Source organism: Nelumbo nucifera, chromosome 6, assembly GCF_055504915.1.
Source record: "Nelumbo nucifera cultivar China Antique chromosome 6, China Antique-T2T, whole genome shotgun sequence".
NCBI classification, from domain to species: domain Eukaryota; kingdom Viridiplantae; phylum Streptophyta; class Magnoliopsida; order Proteales; family Nelumbonaceae; genus Nelumbo; species Nelumbo nucifera.
In genome coordinates this window covers 67,994,003-68,009,612 of record NC_142654.1, presented here as the reverse complement: position 1 = coordinate 68,009,612, position 15,610 = coordinate 67,994,003, and the positions used below count along the sequence as shown (strand labels likewise).

At 40.0% G+C, this 15,610-nt stretch overlaps 1 protein-coding gene across 3 annotated transcripts in view; it reads right to left on the bottom strand.

The window, feature by feature from the left end:
• The window catches only part of SPP (Insulinase (Peptidase family M16) family protein), a 105,284-nt gene that overhangs the window by 36,721 nt on the left and 52,953 nt on the right, over nt 1–15,610 (bottom strand). For all 3 annotated transcript variants that reach the window (XM_010272345.3, XM_010272346.3, XM_010272347.3), the window contains exons 13-18: nt 15,359–15,529; nt 13,274–13,423; nt 3,037–3,174; nt 2,692–2,919; nt 2,423–2,575; nt 1,782–1,908 (exon numbers count right to left, since the gene is read on the bottom strand). In XM_010272345.3, the coding sequence (XP_010270647.1) occupies nt 1,782–1,908; nt 2,423–2,575; nt 2,692–2,919; nt 3,037–3,174; nt 13,274–13,423; nt 15,359–15,529 (967 nt within the window). The remainder of the gene's footprint in view (nt 1–1,781; nt 1,909–2,422; nt 2,576–2,691; nt 2,920–3,036; nt 3,175–13,273; nt 13,424–15,358; nt 15,530–15,610) is intronic.

Genomic DNA, 15,610 nt, shown 5'->3' with positions numbered 1-15,610 from the left:
GTTATGGACAGCGCACCCCCTGAAACCCATCAAATGGGCTCTATGGGCCCAACACATACCCTAAGTGGTCCTTGGGCCAAGCCACCTTGTAACACCCAGGGACTGCGGGCAGATGCAAGATTAGCCCATCAGGTATTATCCTCAATGGTCTTACACTTAACCTCTTAGCCCATAATGATCATACACTGCCCGACAAGAGAGGACCTCTCCCTCGGCTGCAAGGAACAGTGTTGCACTCTCTACTTGTATGGATCCCAGGAATTAAAACCTTCTTGCAAACATTTTAGAAACCATAATATATATACTTTTATATCTCATATAAAATATACTTTGCAAAACAAATCTCAACGATTGAAATCGGCTGTCGGCTGTCTTGGTTTCCATTAGTGAGAGTGCATCCCCGATCATTACCTTTGTCCGACAAAGGGGCTGATCCTGTCACTATGATCACCCACTCAGATGAATTCTCAGACTGTCCCAACATACCCAGGTTTTGACCCCCGCTAAGGATCTCACTGAATGGTACATCAAAGACAACCCAATCCGACACCTAGTGCAGTATCATAATCGAGTCTAGGGGTCGGGTGTAACTTTCCAGTTTTGCCCATCAATCTCCAAGGTCCAGGGCAATATTGGAAATCTAGTACAGTTCAAAGATTCAATTAATCCTACACTGTATGTGCCTAGGGTCTCACCTTGGCAGCTGAGACAGGCCACCCCAACCGACTTGGTGGCACCACAGTGTCAACCTTGTCAGGATAGGTCTCCCCAGACCGATCCACTGGCTGTGAACATTCTAAACTAACACGAGTCTCATTAAGTGTCCAGTTTAAGGGTATTACACAGAAATATACCAAGGGAACATGAATCAAATATGCACTTTTATTCATTTACAATAAACTCATAAAGTACATCATTCTGATTGAAGCTAAGGGCATACAAAACTGTCTAACAGTTAGAACACTTGAAAGAAGAAGAAGAACTGTTTACTGTATTATAGGGGGTCCCCTTCAGGTATTGGAGTGTTCAAGGATGAAGAAGGACAAAATTATTGCCATGTATTCTGGTCCTATTGGATGGGGGATTCTCTAAGAGCTGAAATATTGGCGGTTTGCAAGGGGTAAAGAGAGCCCAGTAACTGAATATCAGAAAACTGATGGTGGAAGGTGATTCTAGGCTTAGTTGGCTACAAGCGAGAGCTCGGTTTGTAGAAGTACTTAAATGAGAAAAAGAAAGTTAAGCAGATATTCTAAAACATGGAAATCAAGTTTCAGTAGACTAAGAGCAGTGCCAATTCTTTGGCAGACTCACTGGCCAAACAACAGGTGAGAAGAGTTAGCCTTTTTTGGGCAATGTTGTAATTTGAAGTTTACTCTTAGGGAGGATTAAGAGATTATACCCCTCCTTTCTCTTATATCTTATTCTCTTATTTTTAATAAAAGTTCCTGTTAATTATCAATAAATAAACGAATATGTAAAGAGGTGAATTTAAATGAGATATAACATCAATGCCCAGGACAGCATATAACATTGAATACACCCTATCCCCTCCATGATGGCATTGCACACAGATGCTTTTGCACATCATACCATACGAAGAAGTTTTACTTGACAAGAAATCATGAACTATAAACAAAGAAATTATATTTTGAAGCTTAGTAGGTATGTGGAATATGTTTCTCAATATATCAATATTGAAGATAATGTTTGCATGTGCAGTCTAAGCAACATGACAAAATATATTCAATACCAAAGGGTTCATGATATGGTACAAAACTTACCATTTGTATTTGAGCTCTCATTAATAGACTCAAAGAGATCTTGCCCCTCAATGGTAAAACCCCAGCGATTTGGTGCTGGGCCTGCAATATATGCACATGCTCTCTCATCAGTGTCTTTCAAGAATACCTGCCAGTAAGCAAATATAAACCTGAGAATTCTGCATTAAACACAAGAAATTATTCTACTTCTGAAATTTTCCTATCCTTTTGGAAGTAAAACATAAGAAAACACAAAATGAACTTGGGCAGCTTAACAAAAGTCCCTTTCCAACGTGGATCTCAAGAAGGTAGGAGGTGGCTCATTCACATTAACACATTATTTAATGCAATATTACAAATGGTAAAACCCCATGACTTGTTTTCATAACCCCTCTTATCACCTATTAATATTATGTATATTGTACATTACAGATCAAATAAAAAGTGTATTGTATATTGTTGTCAAGACTTAAAGTATCTGCAATCATTACAAAGAATCTGTGCATTCCATAACATTTAGCCAGTTATTTAGGAAAAAAAGCACTTGTATGAAATTCCAAGCAAGAGACAATCAAGTTACCATTTGAAATGTAGGGATGAGATTCCAAAGATGCTAATAAATACATTTGATGGTAGAGAATTAACTAGATTTGGTTTCTTACCTGTTGAAACTGCAAATCAGATGGGGATGGTCGAAACATAATTGCGTTAAATCTATGCTCTACTTCAGCACTCCTTGTTGCCCCAACTGTCCCCAAGTAATCAAGAATACAAGACTCGATCTCATCCTTAGTGAAATCCCCAACAATACTAACCTAAGAAGGATTTAAAATCCCCAAATTGGAACAAAAAAAAAACATTAGGATGCAAAACTGAAAGATTAAATTTTTATGGTGTTCATAAGTATCTACTAGCAGGAATATTCACAAACCTCCATATTATCACCAACGAACTGATTCATCACTGCATCCTTTACAGATTGCAATGTCAACTTTTGCAATGAATTTGGTGTAGGTTCAACAAACCTCTCATCTCCATTTAACATTGCTAACATGAGCTTGTGGGCAGTTGACCGTTCTAAGCTTTTAGGAATTGACCTATAATATGACAAGTACAGTTGCTTGGCTCTATCAAAAGCATCCTCTAGCCAGACGCTATGCTGCATACCACAATCAACCATCATTAACTAGGACTCAAAATGAAACATTGAGAATTCCAGCACAAAGTCAAGATATTGAAAATAATATACAAGGTAGGGGTAAGAACATGGAATTACCTCTAGTACCATATGGAGTAACTGAAAAGCTGCACGCATCCCATCATCTCTTAAAGTAAAGCGAAATTCCATACAGATGAACTCCTCTATTGACTCCAAAGAGCAATTTATCAAGTGATTCACACAAAAAAGCTCAACCTGGAATGTGTATCAAGTATACTTAAGAAATCTTAGCACTTGTTTATATGAGATTTAAAATAACCAATCTAGATAGCTGTAACATAAACAGTTCCTAGAAGTGAGAATAATTTTTACAAACTCATTACCAGCTATATTGAAGAATATGCCAAGTAATTTATCATGTTCTTGATTGTTATGTGTCATAAAGATAATAACTGCAATGAAGGTAAAGTTCAATAGTAAATCCATAAATGATAGAAACACCATAATACATGTATTGATACAAAAAGGCATATGAGAGAGAGAGAGAGAGAGCAAAGGCAACAAATAATTAACAATGTATGCTAGCAAAGCTTTTAACAGGGGTAAAGAGTCAGTTCTTAGTTGTCACATTGATTTAAAGTACCTTTCAGTAACCCCAAAAAGCTGGCTGGGTGGTGGACACATGGAGGGCAGAGGTTGGGAGATGAAAAGGTGGAGCAGATGAAAGATATTTTTGGGGTTACTGAGCCGGTTGGGGAAAACCAAACGACAAGCAACCTAATTAAGGAAACTAATTCAAATGGATTTGAATTAAACAAATTAATGGCGGGCTCTTCTTCTTATGCTGATGTGGCAAAGAGGCAAGATGGGTTGGGGAGCCGAAAGGTTTGGTCCGAGCCGTTGAAGGTGGCGGGTGGGTCAGGCAGGGCGAAGGTTGAGCCGGGACAGTGTTGGAAGGGCCCACGTGACAACTTAAAAGGTCACGCGGTCGGGTGGGTGTAACACCGAAAGGAGGCTCCACTTGAAGGACCCACGTGATAACTTAAAATGTCACGTGGGTCGGGGTATGGGGACTCTTCTTGGGTCGCTGATAGACGATGTTAATGGTCTATCATCGTCCCAAGTCGCGAGAAAGGGAGGGGAATGCACGCAGCGGCAGAAAATGGAGAAGAAGCTGGATTTGCAGTGGGTTTCCCGACAAAGTCTGGAGGAGCTTAGCCCCCTGCGACACTCCTCAGAGAGGCCGAATCCAAGATACGCTAGGGAAAGAACTGAAGAGAGGGAAGAGAAGGATGAAGGCTGGGTGCAATGCAGTGAAGGAGATGAAGAATCGGAGGACTTTTCTGTTGATGGTACTAGCGTGGGCAGTGTAAATGACGAAGGTAGTTGTGCTGGAGGTGACATGGATGGGTGGAATATTGCAAGCTTATTTCAGGGTGAAGATTGCAATCGGTTTAACTCATTCCCAAGACTACATAGTGTGCAAGGATTATCAGAAAGGGCAAACCGGGAGAACCGGAAGCAGAGCAGGAACACACCATCTAGGGGTGAACCAGGGGTAGAGTGGAAAGATCACCAGGATGACCAAAGGACAAGAGTACTTCCCAACCAACTCAGGGAGATAGATGGTTACCAACCTCTGGAACAAGAGAGGGAGGCCGGGAGCAGTCCTTTTCTAGCTTGTCCATCAGTCCCAGGTAACCAAGTGATTTCGGTTTGTGCTACTAATGTGTCTCTTGTGTCTTTGGTTCCAGATTCCGTTTCTGTTCTCGGTCCTGTAGCCCATGAATATGCAACCGAGCTAGTAGGCAGGCTCTCCGAGGAGGGGGAGAGGGGAAGGAAGGAAAGTGGGAAGGTGTAAGAAGGAAGGTATAGGAGTGAAAAAGTGTGGGAAATCATTGAAAGAGTGTTTAAGGAAGTGAAAGGAAAGTTGATCTAGAGGAGGGAAGGGGAGGAAGGAAGAGGGGAGGGGTTAGTGGAGAGGAGGGAAAGGAATGAGGGTAAAGATGGAGAGGATTACGGGGAGAGAACAGGGAAGAAGGGAGGTAACAGGAGAGGGAGGATGGATGGAGAGAAAAGAACAGAGGTGGGACCAGAGGAGAGGAAGAAAGGGAAGGTGGACAGAGATGGAGGGGATTCTGTAGGAAGGGTAGGGGTGGAGGACCCGGTGAGAGAAGACATGATAGCAGAATTTATAGGGAAGTTGGGTTGTAGGTTGGAAGATTTGAATGTGTTGAAAGAAAGCTTACAGAAGAGGAAGAAGGAGATTAGAACAAAGAAGAGGAGATTGAGTGAAGTAGAGAGATTGAAGAGAGATGTAGAAGGAGACAAGAAGCTCGGGGTAAAAGGAGATAGAAGGAAAGGGGGAAAGTAGTGGGTAGGTGGCAAGGGGTTTAAAAAAGAAGCGGAATGAAGATTCTTAGTTGGAATGTGAGGGGAATTGGGAGTGCAAGGAAGAGAGCGACAATAAAAGAGGTAATAAGACGGTATGACCCAAACATTGTGCTGTTGCAAGAGTCTAAGAGAATGGAGTTTAATAACAAATGGGCAAGGAGTGTATGGAAAGCCAGGGGAATTAGCTGGGTGGTTGCTCCCTCATGGGGTGCTTCCGGGGGGATTGAAACAATGTGGAAGAGGGATGTGGTTGAAGGTTTGGAGGAGTTGATCGGAAAGTACTCGGTTTCCATGAAGTTTAAGCAGCAAGAGGATGATTATATGTGGGTGCTCACAAATGTTTACGGACCGAATGACTACAGAGAGAGGAAGGTGTTGTGGGAGGAATTGGTTGATGTTAGAGGGTTGTGGGATGGGCCCTGGTGCATGGGTGGGGATTTCAATGTGATCGGATTCTCGGAGGAATCCAATAAGGTTAAACAGAGGGTGACAAAAAGCATGAGGAAGTTTAATAGTTTTGTGGATGCCTTTGATCTTAAAGAGATTCCCCTAGCCCATAAGACATTTACATGGTCAAATCTCCAATCTAGACTCGTTTGCTCTAAGCTGGATAGATTCCTGTTCTCTTTGGATTGGGAAGAACATTGGGGAACCTTGGCTTCTAGAGCTCTCCCAAGGGTGACCTCGGATCACTGGCCCATAGTGTTATGTAAGGAGGAAAGAAGGTGTGGAGGTGCTACCCCCTTTAGATTTGAAAATATGTGGTTACTTCATCCAGGGTTTACTAACAAAGTGAGGGAGTGGTGGTATGAGTGTAACCCACTGGTGGAATGGGAGGGGATGAGATTCCATAAGAAACTACAATTCTTGAAAGCAAAAATCAAGGAGTTGAATTTGGTGGAGTTTGGGAGGATAGAAGAAAGAAAGGGAGATCCGATGGATAAGATTGAAAGCCTTGACTCTAAAGAAGAAAGGGGAGAATTTGGAGAGGAAGACAATGATCTCAGGAGAGATTTGAGAAGACAGTTAGAGGACTGCCTGCACAAGGAGGAAATTAGCTGGAGGCAAAAATCTCGATGTAAATGGTTGCAAGAGGGAGATAGAAACACTAGGTATTTCCACTCTCTAGCAGATGGTAGGATAAGGAAGAACTTTATCTCCAAATTAGTAGTAGATGGATTTGAGTTAGTACAACAAGAGGAGATTGTCGGGGCCTGTGTGGAGCACTTCAAATCTATTCTAAGAAGGCCTGTGAGAAGAAGGGTGTGGGTAGAAGGATTGGATTGGCCAGATGTAAGGGTGGAGAACAAGAGAAGGTTGGAAAGAAGCTTTAATTTAGAAGAGATCAAGGAGGTTGTGTTTTCTATGGATAGAACAAAAGCTCCAGGGCCAGATGGGTTCACAATGGCTTTTTATTAGGACTGTTGGGATATCTTGAAAGATGATCTTTTGCGGGTGTTTGAGGAGTTTTTCAGGAGAGGAATTGTCAATCCGGGTGTGAACACTACATTTATAGCCTTAATTCCAAAAAAGAAAGATGCATCCCACCCAAAGGATTTTAGGCCAATTAGCTTGGTTAATAGCTTGTATAAGATCATTGCAAAAGGGTTGTCTTTGAGGCTGAAGAAGGTATTGCCAGATATCATTGCACACTATCAAGGAGCTTTTGTGAGTGGAAAACAAATTATTGATAGATTCTAATTGCTAATGAGAGTGTGGAGAACTTTAAGAGGGATAAGAAGAAAGGAGTGGTCTGTAAGTTGGACTTGGAAAAGGCTTATGACTTGGTGGACTGGGATTTCTTGAGGAAAGTTTTGACTAAATTTGGGTTTAGGGCTAGATGGTGTAAGTGGATCATGGGTTGTGTCCAGAATTGTCATTATTCAGTGCTAGTGAATGGGACAGTGGTAGATTTCTTTCCAGCCAGTAGGGGAATAAGACAAGGAGACCCCCTTTCTCCTTTCTTGTTCATTCTAATTGAGGATGTTTTGGGGAAACTGATTCACAGAGCAGATTCTAGGGGGCTCATTAAAGGTTGGAGAGTTGGGAGGGTGGAAACCCCCCTCACTCACTTACAGTTTGCTAATGACACGATTCTGTTTTGTGAAAGCGGTAATGTGAGCTTTATCAGGAACTTGAAGTCGGTGATACAACTGTTTGAGCAAATGTCCAACTTGAAGGTTAACCTTGGGAAAAGCTGTGTAGTGGGAGTGAATTTGGAGGAGGGAGAGATCAGGGAGAGTGCTGAAGTGCTAGGGTGTGAAGTCTCAGGGTGGCCTTTGAACTACTTAGGGTTGCCATTAGGTGATAATCCTACGAGAGAGAGCTTTTGGAACCTAGTGGTGGAAAGGTTTGAAAAAAGACCGGTATCCTGGAAAAAGAACTACCTCTCTCTTGGTAGGAGAATTACACTAATTAAGGCCACGCTTGCTAACTTACCCATCTTTTTCCTGTCAATGTTTAAAATCCCAGTGAAGGTTGCTAACAGATTGGAGAAGCTAATGAGAGATTTCCTGTGGGAGCCGGGAGAGGAGAAGAGGGATCATAGAGTTAGTTGGGAGATAGTGTGTAGGAGTAAGACTTGTGGTGGTTTGGGGCTTGGGAGTATTAGGAGAAAGAATATGATTCTGTTGGGGAAGTGGTTGTGGATGTTACCTATGGAAAAGGATAAGCTATGGGCTAGAATAGTGGCAAGTATACATGGGCTGGAGAAAAATGGATGGGACGCTGGAATCAGAACTAGGACCACAAGCAATTCTCCTTGGAAAGCCATTCATGACCTGCTACCTGTTTTCTCCCCTAATATCAAGTATGATTTGAATTCCGGTAACTCCATAAAATTTTGGGAACAAACCAAGGTGGGGAGTGCCGCTCTAAAGGATTAGTTTCCTTCTTTGTATGCTCTTTCTGATTTGAAAAATGAGTCAATCTCGTCTTTCACCACCCCGTCCTCTTCCACTTATGGGATTGGGTGGAACTTGGGACTAAGAAGGGATTTGAGGGACTCAGACTTCGACAGTATTTCGACCCTTATTGCACTTCTTGATAACGTTGTCTTAGACCCCACTAGGGCGGATTCTAGAATTTGGACACCTACCCCTAATGGCATCTTTTCTTGTGCTTCTTTCTTCAAAGTCTTAAGTCAGTCCACCAGTCCTACTTTCCCCCCCCCCCCTTTCCCTGTTGATGAGGTTTGGTGCAGAGCAATACCTCCTAGGGTTGGTAGTTTTTGTTGGGAAGCCTATCTGGAAAGAATCAACATTGGTGATCTACTCCAAAAGAAGAGACCCAATACTTGCTTGTCACCTCAGTGGTGTGTTCTTTGTAAAGCGGATGGGGAGACTGGTTTTCACCTACTGGTGTCTTGCCATTTTGCGAGGTCAATTTGGGATTGGGCTTTCTCCCTATTTGGATGTAGCTGGAATCCTCCATCAAACTTGCAGGGCCTTTTTTCCCCTTCTTTTTTCAGGTGGCGGATTAAAAGGGGAAGGACTATGTGGAGAGGACTAAGGGCTGCAGTATGTTGGACACTTTGGGAAGAAAGAAATTCCAGGATATTCTCAGAAACTGAGAGAGGAGCAGCAGATCTGAGGGCTATCATACATATTAGGGCGGTATAGTGGCTGAAATCTTTGGAGCTATTCACAGATTACACTGTGGATGACATGTTGAGGAAGTGGGGTGAAATTGCAAATTGCACATAGACCAAGTCAGTAATGAGTGTGGCTTGGACCTCCACCTGGTGGATTCTTGTAATTAAACTTTGATGGGTGTAGTAGGGGAAATCCGGGACAATCGGGGATTGGGGGTGTTTTTAGGGATGAAAATGGGGTCATTTCTGCCATTTTCTCAGGCCCAATTGGAGTGGGTGACTCCCTTAGAGCTGAGATCTTTGCAGTTATGGAAGGAGTCCGGAAAGCTAAGGAGTTGAACATCAGGAAACTCATAATTGAAGGGGATTCAGAGGTGGTGATAGGGTGGCTGACTAAAGATCACAATGGCTTATGGAAGTACAACAATGAGAGGAGGAAATTCAAGTGGCTGGTGCGGGAGATGGAAGTTAAGACATGTTGGGTTAAAAGATCGGCTAATTCCCTAGCTGACGGTTTAGCTAAACAAGGGGCAGAAAGGGATTCACTATTTTGGGCTAAACTGTAACTTTAGTGTTTTTTTCTTTTTCTTTTTTCCTTTTCTTGAGGTTCTTTGTTGCTCTTGGAAGATAAGTGTGTTTGTCTTCCTCTTGTAAATCTTCTATTGATGATTTAATGAAAGTGTTATTGATCAAAAAAAAAAAGACAGTCATTTAGAACTACATTTTCAAACCCTAATCAGCTTGCTGTTTTCTACAAGGAATATTTTTTTGGCATACTGTTCTGAAGGTAAAATATAGTCAACTCCATAAAGATGCAACCTTGCAACCAGCTAACCGCGAATCATAACTCATGAATGGTAATGCTCTACACAGAAATTAGGTTTGGAGCCTCAAGGGAATCAACTCAAGAAATTGCAGGTTTCCAGCACAAACCAAATAACTAATCAAGACCTAGGGTGGGACCCATGTAACACATCTAGAGTTCCTAGATGGTGTGGCAGCCCAATAGACTTCTAGCTGCATGCCCAAAAAGGTATCCAACTCTCAAATTTTTGAAATGACGAAGATGAGAATTTGTTCCTAAGGCTTTCGTCCATTATATCTCCATCTGGGAAAAGTCAACCCAAATAAATTTATGTGGAGGTTACTTCTCTAAGAAAACTCTCAAATCAATTGAAGCTTCTGGACTCATGTCTGGTTGGTCATTTTGTTAACTCCAAGTCAGAGGACTTGGAGAGATGGGTGACTTCAGTCTGGAAAACTAATAAAAAATCCAAGTTAGAAAACTAAATTCTGGACATTTTATTTTCATTTCAAGTTGTAAAGAAGAGGCAGAAAAGGTGCTTATATGGGAATTGAACCAAGTTGGAGAACCAGAGCTTCACTTTGGCCGCTGGAATCCACTGGTGGGGTCATTAAGAAATGTCAGTGGAAATTGATTAGTCTAAATAAATGTATTTGGTATCCCACTTCACGCATGGTGTATGCAAATCATATAAATCAATTGATGATACATGTGGCATATTTGGAAAAATTGATTTCTACATTCAGACATGGATGGACTTGGTGGTGGCAAGAATCCTTATTGAGGTGAAGCCGGTAATTCAAATTCCAGTGTCAGTGAAGCTTTACTTTGTGGGTGAATGGTATGAGCTGAGGATCGTTGTTGGTGATATCCCACGTGGGTGGACAGTGGAGCAGATGAATAGCAGGGACAACTATGCAGATATAAAAAAGGTGGAAGGTGAAAAGTCAGGCTTATGGTATTGCTTCAGATAGTGAACACAAGGACTTTTTTGGAAATTTGAACAAAGTTGCCTCTGAGGTGGAGGCCACTTCACTTCATTCCCGGGTTTCTTCTTCATTGTTATTGCTTTGAAATGTCATCACGGGGCCTAATAATGGGATGGAAGTGTGCTTAGCTGTAAAAACCAAAACTGTTTGCATCATTGTTGTTGTAATTCTTAGTGTATTGATTAGCACTCTCATTCTCTTATTGCTGTAAAAACCAAAACTATTTGTTTTCTCGTCTCTCTACATACTACAATTCATCTCACTGATTTATTGCAGAAAACATGGAATCAGAGAATAAGTTAGATTAGTTTAATTCTCCTTTCTCCTGTATTTCCTTCATTTTATATCATTTAAATTGAAAGAAGAAAGAAGAACCACTCCTGGGCTGATCACTCTCTACAGAAATTTCTTTTATCTTTTATTGGTCATGTGACCAAAACCTTTTTATTTTGAGGAGATGGACACTCTGGTGAATTGATCTGATGTGCGCATATCAAGAAGTCTATAGATCAATTCGTTGATCTCTGCTGCAGGTTAGTTTTTGGTAATAGGAAGAGTTTCTAGATGTGTGTAGCAGGTCTGTATGTCCTATTTCTGATTTGTGTGAACCATCAATGGCATATGGGGGGTTTATCAGGCTTGCTCTTCTGATTTCTTGGTTCATGTGGACCAGAAAGTGATCATCATAACCATCATCTAAGTCTTATCCCAACCATATGGGGTTGGCCACATGAATCCTGTTTTGCCATTAATTAATTGATTAGTTTATTAATTCATCATCGCCATCCATGCCTTATCCCAACTTAATGGGGTCAGCTACATGAATCCTGTTTTGCCAATCCGTTCTATTTAAAACCATATCCACTGTTAAATTATTAGTGCTTGATTAATTTATTAATTGTTAATTAATAAATTAATTTATTGATAATTAATTAATAATTTTAATTTTCTTAACCATTTTCTATTATTTGCTAGTCAAATTACCAAACATTTTCCTACTCAAGGGTAAAATTTGTCATTTCACAGAAACCAAGATTCAGATTTCAAAACAACATTCTCTGCATTCAGATGCCAGAAAAGGCAGAAAATCACAAATTCTTTTAGCATTTTTGTCAAAAGTATTTTGTTTTTCAGACGTTAGATGTCAGTGCAACCAAACAGAACCTAAGTCTACAAATTCTGAGCAACAGCATTTTACTCATGTGTATGCATTGTAGGTTGAGTCATTATCTTCTCAACAAGAAGAGATGAGTCTATCTACCTATTACTCCACTATTCAATGTGGAAAGAATTTGACTACTATCAGACATTCAACTAGAAAAGTGAGAAAGACACATCAGCAGCTCAGCCTACAAAAAGCTTGTTCCTCAACAGAGTATAACCAATCTGGGTTCACATTTAGGGAACTAGAGATCTACACACAGTTTAGTAGATTGCTCTACTATAGTCATTAGAGAGCAGACATATGACAGTGATTCCTACAAAGGGGGAGCCAGTTGCCTTTGCTACAAGAAGTGGAAATAAGATGGAGCTCAATAAGAAACAAGACGAAGATGATAAAGATCAATTCTGTTGTACGCATTGTGAGAGACCAAGGTACACAAAAGAACATGTTGGGATTTGGCTGAAAATCCAAAGAAGTGGAGAAACTAACCAGGGGGAAATTCAACACAGTAGCTAACACCTCTATTCAAGATAACTAGTTTCAGTTTCAGGAACAATGTCTTGTGATAATAAGGCAGCAATTAATATTGCTCATAACCCAGTTTAGCATGATCACACAAAACTTATTTAAGTTGATACATGATGAGGGCAGATTTGGCCCTCCAGTGAAATTGCGACACGTGGCACCTCGTGACAACTAGGCAAGCGCCCAGGCAACAACCAAGTTGGTCTCCCCCCGGGCACCGGTCTGGCTGGCCTGGCGCGACCTGCGCGCGGCGAGTGCTCCACCATCCTCTGAGTTGCAGACCGCCTAGGAGCAAGTCAAGTGACGAGTTCGCCATCAGGCAGTTCGCCATCAGGCAGTTCGCCACCAGGCAGTTCGCCATCAGGGAGCACTGCCGGGCAGTTCGCCACCAGGCAGTTCGCCATCAGGCAGTTCGTCACCAGGCAGTTCGCCACCAGGCAGTTCGCCACCAGGCAGTTTGCCATCAGGCAGTTCGCCGCCAGGGAGCACTACCAGGCAGTTCGCCACCGGGCAATTCGCCACCAGGCAGTTCGCCCCTAGGCAGTTCGCCACCAGGGAGCATCACCAGGCAGTTCGTCACCAAGTAGTTCTCCCCCAGGGAGTTCGCCACTAAGTAGCTCATCACCAAGGCACGTCACCACCAGGTCAAACACGAGGTACTTAGCCAAAAAATTTATACATCACAAAAAATGGTACGTGACCAAAAAACGGTTACATCAATACACTTAATTTCTGAGAAGATTGAAAGGACTTACCCTATACAACCAAGGACTTGCCAGGAAGTAATATATAGAGAGAAAATATCGAGTTTAAGCTATGTCATAGAAAATGTTATTTTAACAACACAACGCACCTTCACAGACTGCAACACTATAATGTCATACCTGCTCCCTTGAAAAATTCCCAACACGACCACCTTCACTGAGAGTTCGAACACCAACAACAACAGCTCCCCTAGACTCAGAAGTTTCAGCTGCTCTTCCACCACCAACTATCAGCCGCATGACTCCAGTCCTAGCTTCATTTTTTGTTATCTGAAAATATTATAAAATCAAATAAGAAAACAATATGACAAAAGAAAATTCAAGAAATCATCACCATCATCCAAGGCTTATCCCAACTATATGAAGGTGGCTACATGAATCCTGTTTTGTCATTCCATTCTATCTAACATCATATCCATTGTTAAATTATTGGCACCTAATCATTTCTTACTACTATCCAAGGTTTAAAATGTCGATGTCGATGGAAATGTCACTTACCAAAATATAGGACATATGTCGGAAATATCAAGGGGAAATATTGTAAAAATTAGAGACATTGTGGAAATATGCAATGATATTTTGTAAAATGATAAAAGAAGCATCAATACATATTTCTAGACTATTATCTTATTCCCAACCATCATATAAAGCTAAGAAACTAAGATCAATAGAAAATTAGTAAATGACTATTTACTGATTTATTATGCATTTTGATGTTTTTACAAGGTTATCTGATATTTTCTTTTCTTATTTTTAATTCTGATTTATTATAAATTCTAATATATTTATTTCACACTAGTACATAGAAATACATTTAGTCTGATTTTTTAAATATTAAAGTTATAATACATTATGTTTTATTATAAATTTAATAAACTGATTCTCCTTTTTGTAGTATTAAGATTATGATAAATTCTGATTTCTTATAAAACTTAATGAATTTATTATGATTTTTAATACTACATTTATAATAAATTATGATTTAGTATAAAACTTAATAAATTTATTCTGATTTTTTATATTAAATGTAGAATATGATTTATTATAAAATTTAATAAACATTTTCTGATTTTAATAAATATTTTAAAAATACTAACTAGTTAATATTTTATTACTTGAAAAATATTGTATGTTTTATATTATAAAGTAATTAATTTATTCTTTTGTTTTTATATTTTGTTAATTCTTTTTTATAAATATTTTATTTGAAATATTAAATAGAAATTATTGATGGAGTAATTTATATTAATATACTGTATTATATTAATATAATATACTAATATATTATATTATTAATGTACATTAGTCGACATCCTGTCGACATAATAGGAAAAACTGTCTTTTTTTTGTTATTTGGACCTATTTGATCGACATAAAAGGAAATGTCGACTGAAATAATGTAATTTTTATATTACCATCCATTTTCATGTCAGTGAGCCTCGACATCAACATATGTCGGGCAACATTAGCGAAATGTCGCAACATTTGAAACCATGCTACTATCCATGTCCTTTTTGGTCTACCCCTTGCCCTTCTGGACCTTTAAACTTGTAACAAATCACTTCTTACAGGTGCTATTGATGGTCTTCTATGCACATGACCAAACCATCTTCATCTAATTTCTCTCATAAATGATTTTAATTTCTGATCCTATCGCTACTTTTTCCTCTCATCCATCTCGACATACGCATTTCTGCCACACTCATTTTCTGGAGGGAATTTCACAAAAGTTTTACTGCCAACTGCCAACCAGATGCAACCCTCCTTTATCTGGGCTTGGGACCAGTGATGTAAGACAAGCTCACACTCATTCCAAAAATACCTTTAAATTATGCATGCACAATGAAAATCATACACCCTACCAATTCATAAAACAGACCGATAAGATAAGCAATAGGGTAGTGTCATTATCAAATTTGAGATCCAATCTATTGTGTAATATAAATTGAAAGGAGACCCATCAACATCATCAAGTTTGCTTAACGGCTCACCTATTAGACAGACAAGCATTTATGAGTTTGATACACCAGTTGATATTACGAAAAATAAATCAATATAATGTGCACTTGTACAGAAATGGATCTTAAGTCTCCGTAAAATTAATAAGTGTATCTCACAAGTTATACTATCTATAAGCAGTTCCATAAAAAAATATTTGTTTTTTTCACGGGAGGAGTGAAGATGGGGAGAGACCACCATGTATACCTTGTAATTTACAGGTATCCCATTGGAAAGGCGGCGCTGTGTGATGCCTATTTCCTCATCAAACGCAATTGTAGTGTCTCCATCTTGATTTAACTGAATAAAGGATGGCTTCCGTTGCAACCTTAATTCTTGCAGCTGTGATGATGATATCAACTCTTTTGGAACCTCTAGCTGTATTAACAAGCAAATGAATGAACTTAGCAATAGAACTTACTTTCTTCCAAATGGAAAATGCCAATGACCCTAATGGTA